The sequence below is a fragment of the Thalassophryne amazonica genome, chromosome 8 (assembly GCF_902500255.1).
Source record: "Thalassophryne amazonica chromosome 8, fThaAma1.1, whole genome shotgun sequence".
NCBI lineage: Eukaryota > Metazoa > Chordata > Actinopteri > Batrachoidiformes > Batrachoididae > Thalassophryne > Thalassophryne amazonica.
The window spans coordinates 62,359,702-62,383,513 of record NC_047110.1 but is presented as its reverse complement, the minus strand read 5'-3'; the positions used below and the strand labels follow the sequence as shown (position 1 = coordinate 62,383,513).

General features: G+C 38.7%; 1 protein-coding gene across 5 annotated transcripts in view; it reads left to right on the top strand.

Moving 5' to 3' along the window:
* The window catches only part of bnip2 (BCL2 interacting protein 2), a 52,215-nt gene that overhangs the window by 26,012 nt on the left and 2,391 nt on the right, over positions 1-23,812 (top strand). For 2 of the 5 annotated variants that reach the window (XM_034176472.1, XM_034176473.1), the window contains exons 8-11: positions 9,878-9,964; positions 10,204-10,302; positions 11,342-11,377; positions 15,366-15,401. In XM_034176472.1, coding sequence (XP_034032363.1) covers positions 9,878-9,964; positions 10,204-10,302; positions 11,342-11,377; positions 15,366-15,401 — 258 coding nt within the window. The remainder of the gene's footprint in view (positions 1-9,877; positions 9,965-10,203; positions 10,303-11,341; positions 11,378-15,365; positions 15,402-23,812) is intronic. The other 3 variants (XM_034176474.1, XM_034176475.1, XM_034176476.1) reach the window with 2 other exon arrangements.

Genomic DNA, 23,812 nt, shown 5'->3' with positions numbered 1-23,812 from the left:
TCCAGCTTTTCACTGAACCAAGCCAATCCTCCAAACTCTTAATGTGCGTGACATTACCTACAGTTATCGGCATGTACAACTGTTGTCAGCGTTAACAATGAAAAGTAATCCCATAATGTCACAGTATCTGCCCAAGGAGTGCTGTACAGATGGAGAAAAGCAGGGGGCCTAAACGTACCCTTGTGGAACCTCATATTTCACGGGAACAAGATTTGAAGTGACATTATTGTGTTATGACCGGCTCAAAGCCATAACAGAAATGGAGACCATGCTGGAGTAGCGTGCATAAAATAAGAATTTATTTAACAAAAACAAAGATGAGGTGTGAGTGTCAGTGGTGAAGGCAGGTGTTTGGATGTATTGTGCGTGTATGTGTGTGAAGATGTATGGTATGTGAAACTAAAAAAACAAACTCAAAGGTGCATGTTGAAGGACCCGGAGCCTGGCAGCAGCACGTCAGGACCCGAAGCAGCAGAGAGGGAGACGTAAGCGGAAGAACAGGTGGAGTTTTATAGTGCATCCTCCGGAAATGAGCACCCTGCAGACAAAGAAGAGGGCAGAAACAAACACAACCAAATGCCCAGCCCACAAGGTCCTGGGCCGTAACACCCCCTTCTCTCACAAAAAGGGGACCCATCAGGGACCTTTACAAACGCTATACAAAAATTTAAACTCATTAAAGGAGTCAAACCACAGACTATTTGAACAGTGTGCCGATCTAATGTACCTCTAGAAGGTGGACAATGTGTGGACCAGGTCACAACATTGTCGTAGTCGTTTGGACCACAGAGGTATCTAGGCACCTAAAACACTAGAAGGTTAGACAAAGATCTCGTGGCAAACAGGCACAACAGAGCAGAACACCAATCTTCACAGGTGTCTGCCAGGCAAAGTTGTTTAATGCGCCCGAGACAACGCATCCGCCACCACATTATCACAGCCTTTAATATGTCGTATTTCAAGGCAATAAGATTGAAGCAATAGGGCCCAACGCATTAAACGTTGGTTGGGAGACTGCAGGCTGCTGAGGAAGGTCAGCGGATTATCATCTGAAAAAATCAGTTACTGGACCACATCCAACATAAACACTAAAATGCTGTAAAGACTAAATTAAAGTAAGTGTTTCTTTCTCAATAATGGAATAGTTCCTTTGATGACGATTGAATTTTCTTGAAAAGAAACAAACTGGTCTATTCACCCCCTCATCATCTGCCATCAACAGCACAGTGCCCGCACTAACCGAACTTGCGTCGACCTCCAACTGAAATGCCCTGTCCCACCTAGGAGCAGCCAAAACAGGTGCATTTGAAATGAATGCCTTGACACACTCAAATGCTTTCTGGCATGGATTGGACCACACAAATTTTACCTTTCCTTTTAAAAGATCGGTCAGGGGCGCTACCACAGTAGAAAAATTTTTACAGAAACACCTGTAATAGCCCACCATCCCCAAAACCGCATCAGCTCCTGTAGTGGGTGAAGGAAATTGATCATTGGCCTGGACTTTAGCCCGCACAGGCCTCACAGTGCCCTGGCCAACCACACGACCCAGGTATACCACCGTGCCTTTAGCAAACTCACATTTACCCAGGTTCACAGTTAGATTGGCCTGAGCCAAGCGGTCAAACACAGCTCCAAGCCGCTCCAAATGCTCCTGCCAGCTATTTGCGAAAACAACCAGGTCATCTAGGTACACAGCACAGCCTTCTAAGTCCCACACAACCAAATTCATAAGGCGCTGAAATGACGCCTTAAACCAAACGGCATGACGTTGTACGAGTATAGGCCACTAGGGGTTATAAAAGAAGAAATCTGCTTGGCCCTTTCTGTCAGGGGGACCTGCCAGTACCCCTTTAACAAGTCCAGCTTGGTCACAAAGCTCCCCCCCACTTGGTCCACACAGTCCTCCATTCGTGGCAAAGGAAAGGAGTCAGGTTTTGTGACTGTATTTACTTTTAAGAAAGTCAGTGCAGAAACGTGGACTCCCATCAGACTTAAGGACCAGAAGGCAAGGAGAAGCCCAGCTAGAATCAGAAGGCACCGCAATGTCATTCTCAATCATATACCCCACTTCTGCCTCGAGATGATTACGTTTTTCAGGATGTACTCTGTAAAATCTTTGCCAAAGTGGTGTGTGATGGAGTATCACCAAAAATACAAGGAAAGCTGTAAATTAACTGCACCAACTGATCTCTTTGCCATGGCTCCAAGTGGCCCAAAAAACTTTCCAACCTTTCCAAAGACTCTGTATTTTTCAACCAACCAGTTACAATAGCAAGAGCAACATCCAGCTCTGCCACAACTGGAGATACTGATGGAACAGACATAGACAGGATGAGCTACAGGCTTCAAAACAGAGTCAACAGGCTCACGAGCAACATAAGGTCTCAACAGATTAACATGGAACAGTTTTGTGCGTGACCTACGGTCAAGTGTAGAAATTAAATAGTTCAAATCCGACAACTTTTTAAGCACAGAATAAGGACCACAATACCTTGCCTGAAAAGGAGATGTAACCAACGGCATCAAGGCCAGCACTTGATCACCAGGAAAAAACTCTCTATGCTCCGTCTTAGTCATAGCGCTTTTTCATTTTAGACTGCACTCCCGCAAGCTTTTTCTTAGCAGTTTCCTGAGCCAAATACAGTCTATATCTGAAACCATTCACAAAATCCAGTAAATTACTGGGAGGGTCAGAATCTCTCCAACCATCCTGTAACAATGAGGGGACCACGGACCTTATGGCCAAATACCAGGTCATTAGGGCTAAACCCTGTGCTTTCCTGGACCACCTCTCGAGCAGCCAGCAACAGCCATGGTAAGGCCTCTTCCCAATCACCCTGCATTTGGACACAAACAGAACGCAACATGGGCTTTAAAGTCTGGTGGAATCGTTCAAGCGTGCCCTGACTCTGCGCATGACAAGCAGAAGAAAGATTGTGTGTCACATTTAATTGTTTAAGAACCTGTGCAAACAACTTCGAACAAAAGTTCGTTTCCCTGTCAGACTGTAACACACGTGGGACCCCAAAAACAAAAAAACTGAGACAATGCACGGACTACAGACTTTGCAGTAATGGTACGAAGAGGATATGCAGCTGGATACCGAGTGCACAAACACATCACAGTCAACAAGTAACAGGCACCGGACTTAGACGGTGGCAGTGGGCCTATGCAGTCTATTAACAAATGTTCAAATGGTTGTCCTATAGCTGGAATTGGACACAGTGGAGCTGGTTTCAAAGACTGATTGGGCTTACAAGTCAACTGACACGTGTGACATGATTTTATATACGTGGACACATCTCTTTTTAAACAAGGCCAAAAGAAATACCTCATAACACGGTCATAGGTTTTCCTGACCCCCAAATGTCCAGACTGATTATGAGAGATCTGTAAAACCACAGGCCGAAATTTAAGAGGAACAGCCACTTGATACACAGGATCACCAATAAACTCATATAACTGAGGTGTTCATTTTCTCATCAACACATCATTGTGCACAAAGTAGCAATGAGACTTGTTCCTAACCTCAACTGCAGAACAAACCTCTTCAAAAAGAACAAAACCTCTTCCTTTTGCTCCTTTACCAAATCACTGCAAGAAATAGACCAGGGAGCCACAGGCACAGTCAAATCATTTTTAGAGTCATCATCAGAACACTTATCCCTCTGCGTCTTTGAACGGGTTACCACACAGGCACCAAACACGTCTGGAAACTGCACTTCATTCTCATCAGGCTTACTATGCAGTACAGGCACATCAGTCATCTTCACAGGTGGAAGTGACTGACAGGTGGAGGTAGCCGGTCACACCCGGCTACCTGCAATGTCATTGCCCAAGATCATGTCCACACCGTCCACAGGTAAGGCTGGAAGTACCCCAACAGCCACCTCACCCTGGAAACGATCACAATGAAGCATCATGTTATGCTGTGGCACACTCAAACCATTCATGCTCATCCCCATAACAGGAATGTCTGAGCCAATGGAATTTTTATTTGAGAATGGCAAAGCAGAAGCCACAATAAAAGAGTCAAAACCACCAGTGTCACGCAAAATTCTTACGCGCACCTGCTCTTCACTGTCCACCAAGGACACAAAACCATCAGTAATAAATGGCAAATATGACTCCAACTCAGGCTTAACAGTAACTTTTGCTGCTCCCTGCCCCTTCACAACAGATGCAGTGCACATGACAGGCTTAGCACTACCAGTACCCTGTTTAAGATGAGACTTCAGTGCATAACAGTCACTTTTCCAGTGTCCGCGCTTGTGACAATAATTACAAACTTTTTCAGACTCACGTGAAAACCTTCCATTTCTAGACTCAAAATCAGGCCCTTTTGAAAAACCTCCACGTGGACCCAAGCAACCCAAACTACTCCCAGATGAATGGGTCAGATAATAATCATCAGCAAGCGCCACAGCCTCCGCCACAGACTTAACTCCACGCTCAGCAATTTAAGTTGCAATACGCTCAGAAACAGAATTTTTAAACTGTTCCAACAAAATTAAATCACGGAGACCTTCAAAAGTGGTGACATTAGCCGAGGAGCACGAACTGTCAAAATGAGCACACAGATCCCGCAAAAACTCCAAATGAGGCTTTTCACCACGTTTCCACCCCCGAAAACGCTGTCTATATGCCTCAGGCACTAACTCATAGGCTTTAAGCACAGCAGATTTAATAGTACTATACTCCACACAGTCAGCAGTATTCAAAGCAGAAAAAGCCTGTTGAGCTTTACCAGTCAGAACACACTGTAACAACAACATACGTGTAGAATCTGACCAAGCACGAGTCTCAACTAAACGTTCAAACAAAGAAAAAAACGTTTCTGGGTCTTTTTCATTAAATTTTGGAACCAACCTCAAATCACCCAAATCATCCGATGTAGCTCCTGCATGCATACTCAGAGGACGCTCCACACCATCCAGCTTACCCTCAACAAGAAGCTGAAGTTTCCGCCTCTCCACCTCAATTTTAGCCATTTCCAAATCCTGACGCCGTCTTTCATATTCTTGCTCAGCTTTCAATTTCAACAAAAGCAATTCTTTCTGCTGCTCAAAAGATAAACCAGAGGCACTCGTCCCAGAAGACAGAGACAAGTCCCCAAACGCACCAGGCTCAACAGTACCAGGCTTTAAAACACCAATCTCAAACAGCTTGGACTTCAAATTACCTTTAATATATTCTTTAGTCCTCTGAGTAGTACCAACTTCAACTTTATAATGTGCTGCCAACATTAAAAGATGTTTTTTTTTGTACAAACATCCAAGCCATTTTCACATGGTGACTCAATAAAATCTTCAACTTCATCCATGGCGAAACTCCACAAGAGACCAACAGAAGCTTAAGTGAGAACCCGTCTAATGTACACCACCGGCTTTAACCCCCGCTAAACTACCTACCCACCAACTTACAAACTCAACCCTAGTCTTTGTGAGGCGTATTTTTAAGCACTTACAACCCAGTGGCACACTACAGGCGACCAGCACGCTGACAACCACTCAAAACCAAGGAACTGCACCCGAGCCGAAGTAGGGAAAGGGAAAAAGTGGAAGCTCCACCCGCCGTTCCTCCGCACTAAAAAAAAAAAAACCCCGCGGTGAAACACCTATTGGGAAACGCCGCTACAACCTACAAGGGGATACCTGTCTAAACTTAACACCAGTGCACATCAGAGGACTCACACTTACCTTCCAAGTCTCCACAAAATAACGCATTGTGTCCCAAAACCATGGAAAAATGTTCCCTCAAGCTGCACAAACAACGCAACCGAACTTGACTATCTACACGTCTCCAAAAAGCGCAAACTATCCAAATAAGGAAAATGACGTCATGGGCTTCCCCCAACACACGCCAATCAGAACGCACAGGTAACTCAGACAAGGCCAAAAGCCGACAAAATACAAGAGCTATCCAATACGTACAAGTGCCCAGTCCAACACCCTAATCCACAACAGAAACACGGTTTAGACAAAATTACTTCAACTACAACAAATATTACTAAACCTAAAAAGGGATGAGCCCCCAATTTGTTATGACCGGCTAGCCATAACAAAAATGGAGACCATGCCGGAGTAGCATGCACAAAATAAGAATTTATTTAACAAAAACAAAGATGAGGTGTGAGTATCAGTGTCAGTGGTGAAGGCAAGTGTTTGGATGTATTGTGTGTGTATGTGTGCAAAGATGTATGGTATGCGAAATTAAAAAGCAAACTCAAAGGTGCATGTTGAAGGCCCCGGAGCCCGGCAGCAGCACGTCAGGACCCAAAGCAGCAGAGAGGGAGACATAAGCAGAAGAACAGGCGGAGTTTTATAGTGTGTCCTCCAGAAATGAGCACCCTGCAGACAAAGAAGAGGGCAGAAACAAACACAACCAAATGCCCAGCCCACAAGGCCAAGGGCCATAACAATGGTATAGGACACAATGAAATTGACTAGTTAGCATCGTAGTGGTGTCTGAGTCCATTGCAAGCAGAAGATCATTCACCACCTTAGTAAGTGCTGTCTCCATGGAATGGTGCATTCTAAATGCAGACTGCAGTGACTCAAAGAGGTTATTCTCATGTTCTGTTCCTGTTCATGTTTTGTGCCTGGTATAGTAACATTAAGTACCTCTTTAGCTAATTAATGTTACTATACCAGGCTAATAATAATAATAATAAATAAATATTGTGGCAATTAAATTCAGTTTGCATGAAGTGACTTATACTCCGGTGCGACTTGTATATGGTACCTTTTTTTTCTCTCTCTCTCGCTTAAAGGGGCTTTTTTTTTTTTTTTTCTTTTTTTTTTTTGGAACAGGTGTAACTAATACTCCGGTGTGAAATATGAAAACAAAAACAAGGTGCATAAAACTCAGAAAAACTTATTAAAAACAATTACAGAAATATTTTAATACATAAAAATAAATGAACATAAACTGTAAGAATGACACTTCACAAACAGTGAGCATGACTCACTGCACTACAAAGTAGATACATCACAATGTGGACATTGGATGATTCTGAATTGATTCACAAATGTCAAAAATCAATTTTATAAATGTTAATTACAGGGGCTGAAACGCAGCTGCAGGCCACCGTTAATGGTTACTTTACACATTCTTTATGTAAACCTGTATTTCTACTTTTACTGAAGTTGAGTCAATAATATACTTTTTATATCCGTACATTTGCCATGCAGCTTCGCTGCGACCAGTACGCTCCGCAGTCTGGCGAAGACCGACAATGTGCAGCACAGGTGCAGAGCTGTGCTGTGAGATGAAAAACTACTTGGTTTTTGAACTATGATAAACCCAAAATAAATGTTTAGGTTCTTGTTATCATATACACACTGTTATTATTATTACGAATATTTTGTCATTTAATTTTTAAATGGACCACAATGGAAATAAGTGTTTCCACATTCTTGTGTCATCCATGTATTTTTAACGTATTTACAATTATATTATGTACTTTCTTTAAACTTAAAATCATGCATGCACACTTTTAATATAAACATTATTTACACCCCCCTGCTGGAATGGCGTGTTAGTCCAGAATGTAATTAGCAACGTTCGCTAATATCTGTAGTTGCTCCAAAAATATTAGTCCTATCAACATTCCATTTTGTCGCTGTTCATCCCTGACCCAAAATACGTAAGCATACCAAACGGCAAATGTCAGTTTCCCCAGTCGCATGCAAACAGAGCTTTATGGTTTGTTTGTTTTTTTTTGTTTTGCTTTTTTTTTGTGCATTCTTCTGCAAGCATGTCCTTTTTAAAATTTTTACACATGCACAGAGACAATGGCAGAAGACATCAAAAGCAATACTTCTTTCACTAATGGTAGCAACAACGTGACACTTAATCAAAAGCAATACTTCTTTCACTAATGGTAGCAACAACGTGACACTTAACTAAACTGACAAAACCAGTTGATTTGCAAAAACAAAATAAATCAATAACACTAACAACACTGTTAAACTAATATGAACCACAATAACATTTAAAAACCCAAAACTCCCATGGTGCATTGCAGCATAATGTCCACTAAAATTGCTAATTTCTCCAAAAATATTAGTCCTATCAATTTTCCATTTTTTGCAGCGTTTATCCTTGACCCAAAGTACATAAGCATACCAAACGACAAATGCCAGTTCTCCCCAGTTTCTGTGTGATCTAAGCCATACACATGCATACACACACTCACACAGAGGACACTTGGTTATTATAATATAGATGCGCGTGCACAAGGTGAGAACAGATGTCTCATGCAATGTTTTCTGCAGTTTACAGTATCAGCAGTGCAATAAAGTTTAGGCATTATCAAAATACAAGTTCCTATTTTAATTATTCTCATACAAGTACAAGGTGTGATGATGTACTTATGTAAAGGGAGAAAGAAGCAACAGATACTGACCTTTGACTATTTTACTTTGCTGGAGTGGTAATAATCCAAACACAGTCAGTTGCGTACATTAGCCCACACTTTGACAGGCATTTTTAACCGTGGCAACAGCACACCCCATCCAGCCCCAGTGTGTGTTTACAATTTAGAATCGGTGAGTGAGAGCCACAGGGGTGGAAATGTGGCTGAGCTATTAAAGAAAGAACTGGAAATCAATTCATTGTGGCTCATTACAAATATGAAAGTACCAAGTATTCACACAATGAGGGGGAAAAAAAGAATTCCTGTGTAGAAAAAAAAGTTGCATTGATCATTGTTTTATAATCGAATCACAGCCCTCTGAATCATAATCGAATCAAATCATGAGGAGCCTTGAGATTCCAACCCCTGCTAAGTAGGGGTGTATGTGGGGGAGGATCTTTTATTTATTTGAAGTAAAATTATAGCATTTGGGGTGGTATTTCTGTTCCATATGTCACAGCAATCTGGAAAAAAGCTCTGTCAGGCTTATCTGATGTTTAAGCAAGAAAATATCTGTGAAAAGGTTCATAGAATTGTGGTAGTTTGGAAATATTGAACATCAAACATCAAACACATTAAAATGTAAACTTATATTTAAAAAGTGATTTTGCACAATATGACCCCTTTAATGATTGTATTATTTCATGAGGATGATTTTTATTTTAAAAGTCTGTTGCTTGAACATTAAAGCCTGGATTCAGAACATCATGAATCAACCATTTTTACAGTTCTAAAACATTTAATAGATCATTAAGGCTTAAATAACAGTGTTTGTGCAAAACTGTGCCAAATGTCTATTTGTTTACATACTCACAAACACATTTTAGGTATTTGTATGACAGTTATTAAAGCAAGTTACTTATATAACAAAAGTAATTAACGTTTCTTACATGTGCTGCAGATCAACATAAAAAATAAGAAAATTGTCTTTAGTCCACACATTTTACAACAACCTTGAAAGCTGAAACTATCTGCGTGCTGAAATGATTATTAAGAAATTAATAGATCATTGGTGTTCTTTTTTGTTGGGGCAATTAAAAAAACATCAGGAAGTGTGATGAATCGAGATAAAAAAAATTCATACATATTGTATAATACATTAATCTAAACTCCTCCCCCTTCTACAGCATGAATACATAATTGAACAGAGTTATTCACTTACTCAGAGTTATGTGCAATATTGTTGAACATCTTGTGCAAGTGTCTTAATAAAAAAAAAAAAAATGTTCATTGTTTACTGTTATTGTTTCAGTACACTGGCAAATAATTTCCTTCGAGATAAATAAAGTTGATAATATTCTTATTCTTAAATTGACATGTTATTTTGACAGCTGAACCTGTAAAAGATTCACCAAAGCCCAAAGCTTCATGGCTATTTTCGCACAAAATTGAATCATAACTTGAAATGTTTTCTTTATATAATTCTTGGCACCATTTCTCACTCTTTATTTGCAGGTTAAGGAAGAACCTGAAGTCTTTAATAATTGTCCATCCCTCTTGGTTTATTCGCACCCTGCTGGCAATTACAAAACCTTTCATAAGGTAACTTCAAGATCACATTTATCAGAATAAAGAAAAAAAAGTTCTGTTTGGGGAACTTGCAAATCATGGATGGGCAGAGTTTCTTTTTGTTTTTTATTTAGCTTTGGTGTAATGACCTGGAGGGGATCTTGGCCCACAGACCATATGCGGTTTGATTTCATTTGAAAGACCTGTTTAACATTTTCTGCTCTCACCCCCCCCCCCCCCCCCCACCTTTTTTTTTTTTTTTTTTAATGTAGCTCCAAATTTAGCCAGAAAATCAGATATGTGTACAGCCTGACAAGCCTAGCAGAACTGGTTCCAATGGAGTATGTGTCCATACCAGATTGTATCAAACAGTAAGTATGTTACACTCAGACATGCAATACAAACACATTAGAAACTGTTTGCAAGTCTCAAAGAAGTAAAACGCTGAATGCAAATAGTGGATACAGCTCAAACATGGAACTCCCTATTATCCTGAATACTGCAAATACTGGAAGAATTTAAAGATGAATAGGAATAAAGCAGGTACAAATGTGTTAGTCAGTTGATTATTTGATTAACAGAAAATTGACTATTAGTTAATTGAGTAATTTATCAAGGGAAGAATACCAAACAAAACAACTTGTGCTTGAAACACTGTACATATCTGTTGACTAACCACAAGTTATTTAAAGATATTGATGTCTTTTGAAACTGTAGATGCTTTAAATAAGTGTTTCATGGCTTTTGGCTTGGCTAAATGTTTAGTTTTTTGCTTAAAAAAAAAAATTAATCAATAATAAGTGAAATAATTGAAGCTTTTGTTTCAAGCATCACAAGGATTTTTTTTCCAATTGAAATCTATCTTAAAACTAGCAAAAGTGTTACTATCCTGCTTTCACAAGTTTTTTCCTTTTCTTTTTTTAAGTGTTTCAAACGTGCTTGTAACTTCCTTCCCCACTGAGAATAGGCTTCCAATAAAAACTTGTAAGATTTTTTTTTAAAGTCTCATTTGCTGTCCCCGAGTTACCTACAACTATTCATTATCTGTGGGTGTCCTTCAACTGTTTTGCCAGTTCACGTGGCTGTTTTTTGTTTTGTTACTTGAAACCTGTGGGGTTAATGTTGGACACTGTATCAGTATTTTATTCATTGTGACAGCTGCCAGCATGTTATTATTAGACTTCATTATTGGGGACTGTAATCAATTCATCTCCAGTGTTATCTCCTCCCACCATCTATCAGCAGCTGGAGTGTGACAGGCTTGCAGCCAGAACCCTGCAGTGAATGGAGATCTGTCTGTTGAGCTATAGTTAATATGAAAATGTTCAGTATATTTCACCTGTAGGTGGTGCTACAGTTACATGACTTTGTAGCTGGACAGCGATTAGCAGTTTCCCATCATTTTTGCAGCTCCCGGATACTTCTGGACAGGATTGTAGATTACAAGTAAGGAGGTATTTGCTATTTTTTAAAGTGATATGTTTGTTGTATATACTCTGTACACAACCCAAAATCACAGCAATGTGCCAGAAGGTTGGGCACAGTACAAAGTATCATATATGAATCTCCTAAGGATGAATACTTGAAGGCCCCAAAATTAGAGAAGACGCAAGTGCAATATATCACATGAAAGCTGGTGTTTTGAAAATTTCAGAAATGTATGCATTTCATAAATCAAAGTAGGTGTCTTTGTGTAAATTCAGGTTTCCCATTTAAATGGAGACAACTTTACAAAATAGGATTTGAAAGCTGCATATATATTCATTCATAATGATCTAAATATGCAAAAAAAACTTGTTTCTTGTTTTGCTAGAAGTTGAGTGAATTATGTTATAATTGATATTGCCCATTTGCTGTTTCATTTATTCTTTTGAGTTACTGATCTGGTGCTTTTTGATGCAGTAGATGAGGGTGAAGTTTAACGTGTTAATGGTGGTCTCTTTTTTCACTTTTTTTCCACATCTTTACTTTCATAATGTTTTGTTCTATTTTTGTTCCTTTTCCTATTTGATGTGATTTTCAGGTATTCTTTCTAGGTTAGCTGTGGTATCTTTCAAACATATTCCATAATTTTAACCAAGTAATTGTTTATTTATATTTAAACTTTTTTGATAGTTTTACATGAAAATGAAATGTAGTATTTTCAAACCTTTATCTTCATTTTTAATCAACCTATCATGGTTTTACTTGAAAATGTAATTTGAAAATTTATTTATTAGTTTTGCCTCCAGTCCATTTTTGTAGGCACATTTAATAATAAATTGACCTTTCTTTTTGAACTAATAAACATTTATAAATATGATGGAAATTTGTCGTAAAATATGTGAGGAGTGTAGTTCTTTTGACATAACAGATCTTGAAATACAACTCTATATCTGGAAAAGTTGGGATGATGGAAACAATGCACATTTAAAAAGCAATAGAATAAAATCCTGCACACTGATTCTTGCACTTTTACTTTGACTTGTATTTCATTGCAGACAGTATGAAACCAAGATATTTCATGTTTTGTTTTTCCCTTCTGGTTAGCTTCACCAGGTTGGGATGTCAAAGCATTTATCACTTTACACCACTTAATTATTCTTTCTTACAACTCTGAAAAGACAATTTGGCATCGAGGATATCAAGTAATGAAGCATTTCAGGTGTTAGTTTCTGCCATTCTTCCTGCAAACACATTAACATTACCAGCTTATTGTCATTGCATTTTTTGTTTCAAAATTCTCGACACATTTTCTACTGAATACAGCTCAGGACTGCAGGCAGGCCAATTTAGTACCCACAACAACTATTACCACAGCCCTGCCTTGGTATTGTGTGTTGAACGTGGTTTTGCTTTATCTTGTTGGGAAAAAAATGCATTGATATCCCTGGGAAAGATGTCGTCTTAAAGGCGTGGCGTATGTTCCTCCTCTGGAGGAATTTATTAGACATAGAGATCCTAACCTCAGGACTCGGTCTGCTTCTATAGGGGACTGTGAGGTGCCCCTCAGACGAACTGCCACAGGACAAAACACCATCTCTGTGAAGGGTTGTACAAACTGGAACAGCCTTCCAACAAGGATACGAGACAGTCCCACCCTGAATGCTTTTAAAAATGAGCTTAAAAAATGGCTCAAAAACAATCAAACCTGTCAACACAGGTGAGATGTATTGTACATAATCTCATGTTTTGTTTTAATTTATTTATTGTAATTGTTTATGTGTCTGAGGACTACAGATGGAAAGTAGCTTTTAGCTAAATCTTGCATATTTACACTAAGGCATGAAAATGTACAAAGTGTTCATTAATGTGCATTGTCCTCATCAAATAAACAATAAATAAATAAATAAATGTTGCTTTGAAAATATCACTGTAGATTTCTGCATTAATGATGCCATCACAGAAGTGTAAATGACCTTTGCCATGGGTACTGACACAATGGGCCTTATTATCTTTGGTCCAGCGGACACAGTATCCATTTCTTCCAAAAAAGATCTGGAATACTGATTCGACTGACACAATACATGTTTCCACTATGTGATGGCCAAAACCAGACGCCTCCAAGCCCAGAGAAGTCAACACCTCTTCTGGACAAGTTTAACATAAGGCTTCTTTTTGCACAGAAAAGATTTAAGTGGCATTTGTGAATGTAACTGTATTGTAGTGCTTGGCAAATGTTTTCCAAAGCAATCCCTTGTCCTTGTGATTACATCAACTATTGATGAAGGATGTTCTTGATGCAATACCATTTGAGAGATCAGAGATCATGTTTTCAGCTTCAGCTTGTGCCCGTACTCTTTACACACTGAAATGTTTTCAGATTCCTTGAACCGCTTAATTATATTTTACAGTGTAGAGGGTGAAATACGAAAATCCCTTTCGATCTTTCTTTGAGGAACATTGTTTTTAAACATTTCAGTAATTTTCTTGTGTATTTGTGGAATAAATGGGTTTCCCCTTACAATCTTTGCTCCTGAAATACTCAGCCTTTTGTGGATAGTATTTTTTGTAATAAATCATAATTACAATCACATATTGACATCACCTGTTTTATCATTTATTTATTTTTAACCTCATTACTAGCCCTAAATTGTCCCCCATCTCAACTTATTTTGGAATTGTTGAAGATCTTAAATGCAGGAACGGAGGTACAGTATATTGACAAATGAAATGATGTTGTCTACACAAAACATGAAATCTCTTGGGTACATGGTGTCTGCAATGAAACAGAAGTTAAAGTAAATATAAGAATCAGTGCATTTTTTAATTTGCATTCTCTATATCGTTACAATTTTTTCTCATTTGTGGCTATATCAGTCAGAAGGTAATTTTCATATTTGTTGATGTAATGGCCATACACATTTAGGCCTACATTCCTGTCTATTTCTTACAAAATAGATGTAGTGGAGGAAGCATTTATTTAACTTCATCTTAAATTTTTTCATAAATGTTATTGAAGAGATCCAAAAACAGTTATTGACATAATGGACAGACACTTCAACATATTTTTGAACTGATGTATTGCTACAATTTTATGTTTTTCTAAAAATTTTACGAAACAAGCAATGGACATTTATATTTAGGAGTAAAATTTGTGAAATGATCACATAAATTGTACTTGCCATATTTACTCTAATAAACGCTCCCTCTCTATTAAAAGTTCCCCCACCACCACCACCACCATGTAGTGAAATTGTGAATTACTGAGAAAACAGAGTAAAATGAAAATGAAGTAGTCCTATCTCATTGCCATGAAATCTCAAGTCTGTTCTGGCTTCCATGTTGCTTATACAGTCCCAGTGCCTCATATTTCAGACCCTTTCCTGTCACGTGAATACCTACCTAACATTTATGTTAGGTGTCACGTGAACACCTACCTAACATTTATGTAATTGTGTAGCAGCTACTGCATGCAGAAAAACGACATTCGTTTCGAGTCTGCGCTGCTTCTCTTGCATGCAGTATGCATGTACATATATGTACCGTAAGGCTGTACTATGTACAACATGCATGTGTGTATGTGTACGCAAACGATCGTTGGTAAACATCCCCCTTCATGAAAATTTCACACCCCCGGGGCATTTATTAGAGTAAATATGGTAATAGACCTTTTAACAACTTTGTTAAAATGAAAATGGTAACGGCAAAGCACATTTACAGTTGACATGTTTTTTTTCTTTGTTTTTTAAACCTAAAGGAAGCTAAACTAGATCCTAAATTTACTTACCCAACTACAAATTAAGATTTTTGTAGAATTAACTTTTAATAACACTGAAAATTGAGCAAGGATGATGCTGTTCTTCCTCTGACGTGGCTTGAGCTGATGCATATATATTCATTCTTGTGGTGTTTGAAAGAAACACATAAATAAGTATTTTTTTTTTTTGGGTATTTGGTTGCTGGTGGCTGTGTAATTCTCTGTCCTTAACTCCATTTCCTGCCTCCCTTTAAGGTTTGACGACGAAAAAAATAGGAAAAGCCGTAAAAGGTATATGCACTTTCACAGAGTTAGTCTCAGCTTTTTAAATCATTATTTTTGGTCTATTTCACAGGACTAACACTGAAATGATTGTTTTCCTTTTTAGAAATGAACTATAACCCCATTCACTCACAGGTTTCTGAAATGTGATTTGGTCTTTACCTTTAGCCAGAATCAACAGCTTCCTTTTTATATGGTCCTATGACTTTCTCATAGTTGATTTACAAAGTTGGTAATAAGCCCACATAGATGTTACTAAGTAACTAAATCCTATTCCTGAGCCACCTCTGAACAGTGTGAAGTCAAATTGAGTTAAATGTATGGCCAAACATCCAATCAGCATTTTGTATGTGCTTTGATTGCAATACTGACATGCTTATGTATTGTTTTGTTTGAAAAGATGCTGTATTTGTTAGTGATACTGGTTGCCACAAAATTATTACATCAGTAACACAAAAAATAGTTTGGGGAAAGATAATTAATGATGTGAAAGTTCAGGCATCACCTGACACTGACTTAAATGACTTTTAGAAACCATGTTTTTCACTTTTTATGTTTGTGTGTATTTTCTTGTTTTTTTTTTTTTTTTTAAGTGAATGGGGTAAATCCACTGGACATTGTCCAGACATTAGCTGCTGTGGTGTGTGGTTGCACTGTGCATTGATCTCGGCCACACCTTCACAGAGTATTTTGCTTTTCCACTCTAAGCTTGTTGCATGACTCACTGCATACTTACCCTGCTGATGTCAAATAATGACAAACCTTTGTCACGCTTGCACAAATGGAACTAATGTGTTTATTTGGCCTCGTTCAGGTGGTCAAGCTAGAACTGGAATGGAGTGTTTTCAAATCCAGCTCAGCCTACACAAGCATCCAAACTCAGTCCAGCTTAAGCCAAAAAGAGATGTGTCTGGACGTGACAGGGTGTGTGTGTGTGTGTGTGTGTGTGTGTGTGTGTGTGTGTGTGTGTGTGTGTGTGTGTGTGTGTGTGTGTGTGTGTGTGTGTGTGTGTGTGTGTGTGTGTGTGTGTGTGTGTCGATCTGAACATGAGAGCATGGGTGTGTGTGTGGCACGTAACGCTGTAACAAAAGAAAGTTGATTGCTGTACAGTTGAGAGGATGCTGTTGGTGCATGAATGTAGGTAGACAGCATGACATCATGATCCTCGAGCTAGCTGGATTCTTACCACATTTGTGTTTAGGCCTCTGTGAATCCTGCTGAAAACGGTGTTAAATCTGAATAATGTCATTTCGATTCAGAAAACATATCTGTCTAGAGGCGAATTCGGCCCGGATCCAGCTTGAACCAAATTGGTAACCCCGGTCTGAACGGGGACTTTCTGATAAGTCATCAGTGTAGTCGTCTGGCATACATAATGTGACGATTTTGCATGTCATTGTAAAGCTTGTATTCTAGTAATGCAATACAATATGATATACTTGATTGACTCTTTTGGGAAATTTAGTTTGGGCTCAGTGATGCTGCATGAATCATAATTTAAGGAAAAAAAAAATAAAGCAATAGTCTGTAATTGTTAGTAAGTAAGTACTTTGAAAGACAAATGCACATTTGTGTAGTTACACAATAATGTTAAGTTAGATCTTCTAGGACACCGCCTCAAAATATGCTTTCTTGCAGAGTTTTAACATGTAATTCTTATATTCCAGTTTTGACCTAAATTTATTACAAAATATATCCATATAAATCCGGTTATATTCATTTCTGAGGCCTGCACAAAGCTTAAGTATAATTTTTACCAATACATGAGACATGTATGGTGAAAGTGTTGAACTTGTAGCTGTTCGCTTGTCTCAGCAGTGGCATTCAAGGTGTATGGAGTCATGAGTCATTTCTCTGTGCATGGTCCAGCATGTAGGTGTAAGTGTTGAAAACCTAAGTGGCTGGAGAAGGCCAAAGGGCTGCCCAAGTTTCACCTGGCTGTGACAGATAGATGGTTACTTTCAAGAGGTGGGGAATAGATTGGTTGTCTGCCTATTGGTTCCCATCCAGGACCCAGGGAGGTTCTCTTGTTTGTTGGATACAATCACATTTGGTAGGTACCATATGTGATTGCATCCCAAGCTGCTATAGTCTTACCTGTTCCTTTCAGTGAGATCATCTTTATTTTCATGAAAACGTGCGAAAATATTTTAATTCGTTGTCCTGACAGAAGAAAAGTCCATGATGGTTCGAGTCTCTGCTGTACTGATCCATAGCCAGTGCGGTCACTGCAGGTGCAGCTGATGGTTTGAGTCTCTGCTGTACTGATCCGCCAGTCCGCTGTAGATCCAGCTAATGGTTTGAGTTTCTGTTGTACTGATCCATGACCGGCGTGGTCGCTGTAGGTGTAGCTGATGGTTCAGGTCTCTCTGCTTTACTGATCCGCAACCAGCGCAGTCTCTGCTGTACTGATCTGTGACTGCTGCAGTCCGCTGCAGCAGGTGTAATCTGTTCATTGCGTCTGCATCTGATCTTTTGAGTCTCTCCTGTGAATGGATCCTCTTGGATCCTCTTGTTCTCATGTTCTAACTCGACTCACAAAAAAAAAAAAAATTAATGCTACATGACCCATTGTTCATTATTTGGTCTGACCAGGGCTTAAAGTGTAGGAGACACCAAAAAATTTGCACAAATAATCACTAAAAATGATGAAATGTTGATATTGTAAAAAATCCTGAACAACAAAAGTCGATAAGTGCCTAGGTGAAGGATAAACAACAACTGTCTGAAGCCTATGCTTTATTTCAGCCATCAGCTGTGGCCATATTGTTGCTACGTCATCACAAGAATGGGACTTGCTGATTCAAGCCCAAATCAATTGTAAACACAGTGGAGGTTGAGCTGTTTTCAGACTCTTTTTTTTTTCTCGTGTGAAGCTTTTTTTTTTTTTAAGTCCCGTCTGAACGTGTTTCTGAATAAGCTGTGGAGAACACAGCCTTATGCCGCGTTCACACCGGGCGCGACCAGATGCCACAAATTCGCGTCCGTTCACACAAGGAGAAAATAATATAGTCTTACCTGTCCGTTTGAGTGAGATCATCTTAATTTTGATGAAAATGTCTGAAAATAATTTGATTTATTGTCCTGGCTGAAGAAAAGTCCATGATGGTTCAAGTCTCTGCTGTACTGATCCGCGAAAGGCATGGTCAACTACAGGTGTAATGCGTTCATTGCGTCTGCGGCTGATGGTTTGAGTCTCTGCTGTGAATGGATCATCTTGTGCAAGTTAAAAGTCCCTCATCTGCTCCTAATGTCTCAGTCTGCACACAACGAAATTCCCATGATCCATAAAACAATAAAATAATGTGAAAATACTCAGTATTGCCTCCGTGTGGAGTGGAGAATGACACTGTGCATGCACGCTTGTCAATATGTGTGTTCCACCTGCCGAGAATAACCACCTGAGAAAATAACCGTTCTGTCACCGAAAACACGGTGCAGCTCCAACCCGAGCCACTCTGTGGAAACGGGGCTGTCAGTAGCCTGTAAAAATCCATAAATTAATTGGGCTATTAAAATAATGGTTTTTATGCTGTGATCACTTCCTTCTTCTTCTCCGATGTTGGGACTCGCCAGAAAGCTCCTGATTTTTAGTGGCATGTAGTTCAAATCCTAATATTTCTCTCTTCAGTCACTGCGCACCAGGAAAGGATAAATTTCAAAGTGTTTAATTTTAGACTTAAATACTCAAAAAAAAATTACATATCATGTCACCTACACTTTAACTAGCTATGTGACTTTTAACCGGATATGATCTCAGTGCTGATAGTTTAAAATCATTTTACGATCTGACAAAGTGTTGAAGAATTGGCTGTAAAAAAAATTTGGCTGTACTGACCTCATGTTTTCTTTTCAAATTTAAAATGCAAGTGATGCGAAATTTATTTTCCCAAGCATTCACAAATTCTGCTCAGGTATGCAAAAAGAAGATATCCATATATGGGTATGTGCAATTGAGATTTATTTATTTATTAATCAATCAGTTTTGTTCCAGATGGCACCCTGACTGTGGCTTGAGAAGTTGTTACTTCACTCTGGTTCAGTGTAAAACAATATCACAGAGTGATATTGACATGAAAGACATTATATATGTATGTATGTGTGTGTGTGTGTGTGTGTGTGTGTATGTATGTATATATATATATATTTTTTTTTTATTTTTTTTTTTTTCTTCAATGGAGAGTGATTTGTAAACTGTAGGTATAGGGCATGACTTATTAAGGGTTGTAATGTGGTGGTGAAATTCAGCGCAGGGGAAAAAAAATCCACATTTAGCCATGATTTTCAAACATTTAACATATTTTCTAGACTATAGGTCATTAGAGTTTTATGCTAGTGGGAGAACCTGCAAATTCCAAAGTGATTTATAAGTGGGCAAAAATTCTGCATTATCATCACTGGCCAGTAGATGGAACCCATCTGCATGTGTGACAGGTTGCTCATACATACTGAATGAGGTGCTATGATTCACCTGCGAAATTTAGTGAAGATTTGACCTATCCTGTCTATGGCTGATGCTGAGACCCTGATCCATGCATTTATCTCTTCTAGATTGGAATACTGCAATGTTCTATTTTCTGGTTTACCGCAGTCTAGCATTAGGGGTCTCCAATTGGTTCAAAATGCTGCAGCCAGACTTTTGAGACGAAGCAGAAAGTACAACCACATTACACCCATTTTGGCATCCCTTCACTGGCTTCCTGTCCCAGTGAGATCAGATTTTATGTTCTGCTACTAACCTATAAAATTATTCATGGACTGGCACCTCCCTACCTAGCTGACCTAATTAAACCTTATGTACCAGCCCGGGCTTTACCTTCTGAGGGTGCAGGACTACTTTGTGTCCCTAAGGTGAATAAGAAGTCTGCGGGTCACAGAGCTTTCTCTTATCGTGCCCCTGTTCTGTGGAATGATCTCCCTGCATCAATAAAACAGTCAGATTCTGTGGAGACTTTCATGTCCAGACTTAAGACGCACTTATTTTCCCTTTCATATGGCTAGCATACTGGTACAGTTTTGTTTTACACTTTTTACTCTTTTAATTCATTTATTAGCAATTGAAGCGGGCTGCGGCCTCAACTTTACCTAAATTCTGGGTCTTTTAGTAAAGTTTAGGGCTAGTGGCCGGTGATCACCTTAGTATTTCTCTGTTTTTCTTGTTGTTTAATGCTGGCAAATTATACAGTATTTTTTGTCTTTCTGATGCCTGATTCTGTTTTTTCTCTCTGTTTAAGGTGCAGCTCCATCCAGAGATGGGAGTTGTATTCGTGTTGGCGATCCTCCTGTCCTGTGCGCCAATAGCATTTCTTGTATATTCATCTGTGAATTGTTCTGTAATTTATGTCTGTAGCATGGCCCAAGCAGAGGGTCACTCCTTTGAGTCTGGTCTGCTTGAGGTTTCTTCGTCAGAAGGAGTTTTTCCTTACCACTGTTGCTCTGGGGGTTGGTAAGGTTAGACTTTACCTGTGTGAAGCGCTTTGAGGCAACTCTGTTGTGATTTGACGCTATATAAATGAAAATAAATTGAATTGAAATTGTATTCAATTGAATATAGGTTGAAGAGAATTTGCAAATCATTGTACTCTATTTTTATTTACATTTTACACAACGTTCCAACTTCATTGGAACTGGGGTTGTATTTCATGTAAACTGAACACCCATGCTTTCAGATTGTCAGACGGTTTTACTTTATTTCACTTTACTTTGAGATTACTTTGAGAAACCTTTATCAAACCTTATTCAGAAGTGGCATCAACATACTGGGCTCAGAGGCATCTGGGTTGGACCATCACACTGGGAAAATGTGTATTGTTGACAAACGAATCAGTATTCTAGGTCTGTTCTTGGAAGAAATGGGCGAAGTGTGCAAGGATGCTTATTCGCCGTCTTTGTACGGATTTCCGTCTTTTTGCAAAATCTCGCCGTCTAAAAGAACTAGCAATACATTAATTTTTATTTCCTCAAATCCATACATGTCAACCTATACGGATTGTCTGTAAATTATACGGATTTTTCCGAGTTTCAGAGTCATACGGATGTACGAATAAAGTCTTACGGATATTCAGGGTTTGGTCTGCAGCGGCTCTGTAATCAACCGTTTCTGCAGCGTGACTCCACTTTGATGCGTGAGCCATTGAAGCAATGCTTCGATCCACTGGCTCGTGGTTCTTTGATTCGCTGCTCTTCAGAAGCAGTAAGTCCGCTTCTTAACTCCTCTCAAAGCCATTAAAATATCGTGAGTCGCTTTTGTGTGGATTAAAGTCACTAACTGGGACTCTTGTCATGTTGTAGTCAAGAAACGAGAATCGTCCTCCGTTCCATTGACACAAAATTGCCGCTTTAAATAAAATGACACCTCTTTCCAAACACTGTAATACAGAAAATAAACTACAATCGACTAAAACTTTTTTTTCTTCCCAAAATGAGACATCCTGTGTGTTCTTTATGAATTAAACTGATGCTCACATACAGCACAGCCAGCTGTAAGAGCTCAGCTCAGATATATGGAAAGACATTCATGCCAAAATGTCTGAAAGGAAATGCTTTTGACAAAAACTACAGATTTTGTTTATTTCTGTTTATGTCCAGAGATCAAGGATCCACTATGTAGAGTTTATTATGTCCAAGGTTTAAGGATCCAGTGACAAATTCCATATTTTACTTTAAGACTCAATAAAATGTTGTTCAATTCAATTTCAATTTAATTGGCTTATAAAGCACCAAATCACAACAAAAGCCATCTCAAGGCACCTCACATAGAACAGTTCAACATAAAAAAATAAAATAAATAAATAAAAATTAAAAAAAATTCAAATACACAATTAAAAACAGAAGTAAAAGAATAAAACAGATAAAAAATAAAAACTATTCATAAGAAAGAGAATAAAAATAGGCTTTAAGGCTTGACTTAAAGTATAGTAGATATTTTAAACTGATATTCATGTTTTGTACATCCATATTAATTTAGTCAGTGTGATATTCAAATATGATTTTACACAGGAGAGAAACCAGGATGTGGAACATTGGTTGATGTGTTTATACTGTGTTTATGTAGTTCTGTAAGGAGAAAATGTGACACTCTAGGTATAGAATGACTGATTAGATGCCATGTCAGTGTTCAGAGCAGACAAATAGGCTGACTGTATATGTATTTACTATAGTAGTATGTATACATGGTATTGTCATCTGTGATGGCATACAAAAGTGAATTCATCCTAAGCAGAATCTCATCAGTATTATGTTATGTATCGTTATCTAGTCTGAAAGCCATTATCTAGTCTCTAGTCTGAAAGCATTATGAAGTTAACTAATTCTTTGAATGTTAAGATTTTAATTGCCTAGTATTTGAGCCCAATCAATAACAAACTAAATCAATAAAGTTTTTTGCATGACTTAGCTATATTTGTAAACTATTGTGTTGTTATATTCTTTATATAGTCCTACAGGATGGTACAACATGCCATACTGCATGAGATCACAAGAGAAATTTAACAGCTGTTTCAAGTCCAAATTTAATCCAAATAATGCACCAAAATACACCACAGGGCACTTAAATTCTTAAAATTTCCTGGGGGACAAACTCCCCCAACCCCCCCCCCCCCCCTTTTTTTTTCCGACCGCCTTTGACGGTAGGGTTTTGCGGCTTCACCGCGAATACTTGCTGTCTTTTAATTTACTAAGACTTTGGATTGCTGTCTCTTTTTCTTTTTTTTCATCCTAAGCATCCATGAGTGTGCTTCTGACCAAAGATGAAAAGGAATATTCCAGGCTGTTCTCAGTAATTGGTACAAAAGCCAGGTCCTGTCTTGGTAGGAAGTTGTGTCCACGCCCTTGGCAAAGTTCATTTTCCCTACCCTTCTGTGACATACATTGAGAATTCAGAGGAACATATGCTGCCTTCAAGCTGTCATCTTTGGCTGGGACATTCATTTTTCAACAAGACTGATCCGTGCACTGGTACGCAGTCTACCATGCCAGAAAGTAAACTCGTTGTAAATTGTTGTAAACTGCGCACGACTGCATCCCGCGTGCAAGTGCACAAAGAACGTTTTGAAATGTTCAAAATCTCTGGCATTCATTAATTATGTGAACTTCACTTGAACATTACGCAAACAATTCAAAAACACTGTCAGTGCGAGTCATTGCGTCAGCGCAGCTCATCTGAACAATTATGATGAGATGTTAAATCTATAATAAACAGAATTTACAGATACTCATAAGAAAGAATGAAAATGCAACTGTTTTACCAAGCCATGACAACATAAATATTACAAATAATTTTGAGATGATTTCAAATGCGTCCTCCACATCAAGAAGTGCGAGAACAACTGCACTTCCTCTGTGATTCCGGAGTGATTAGAGGTTTCATCAGCCAAATTCTGAGAGCAAATGATTAATCCGTTACAAAATAATTATTTTAT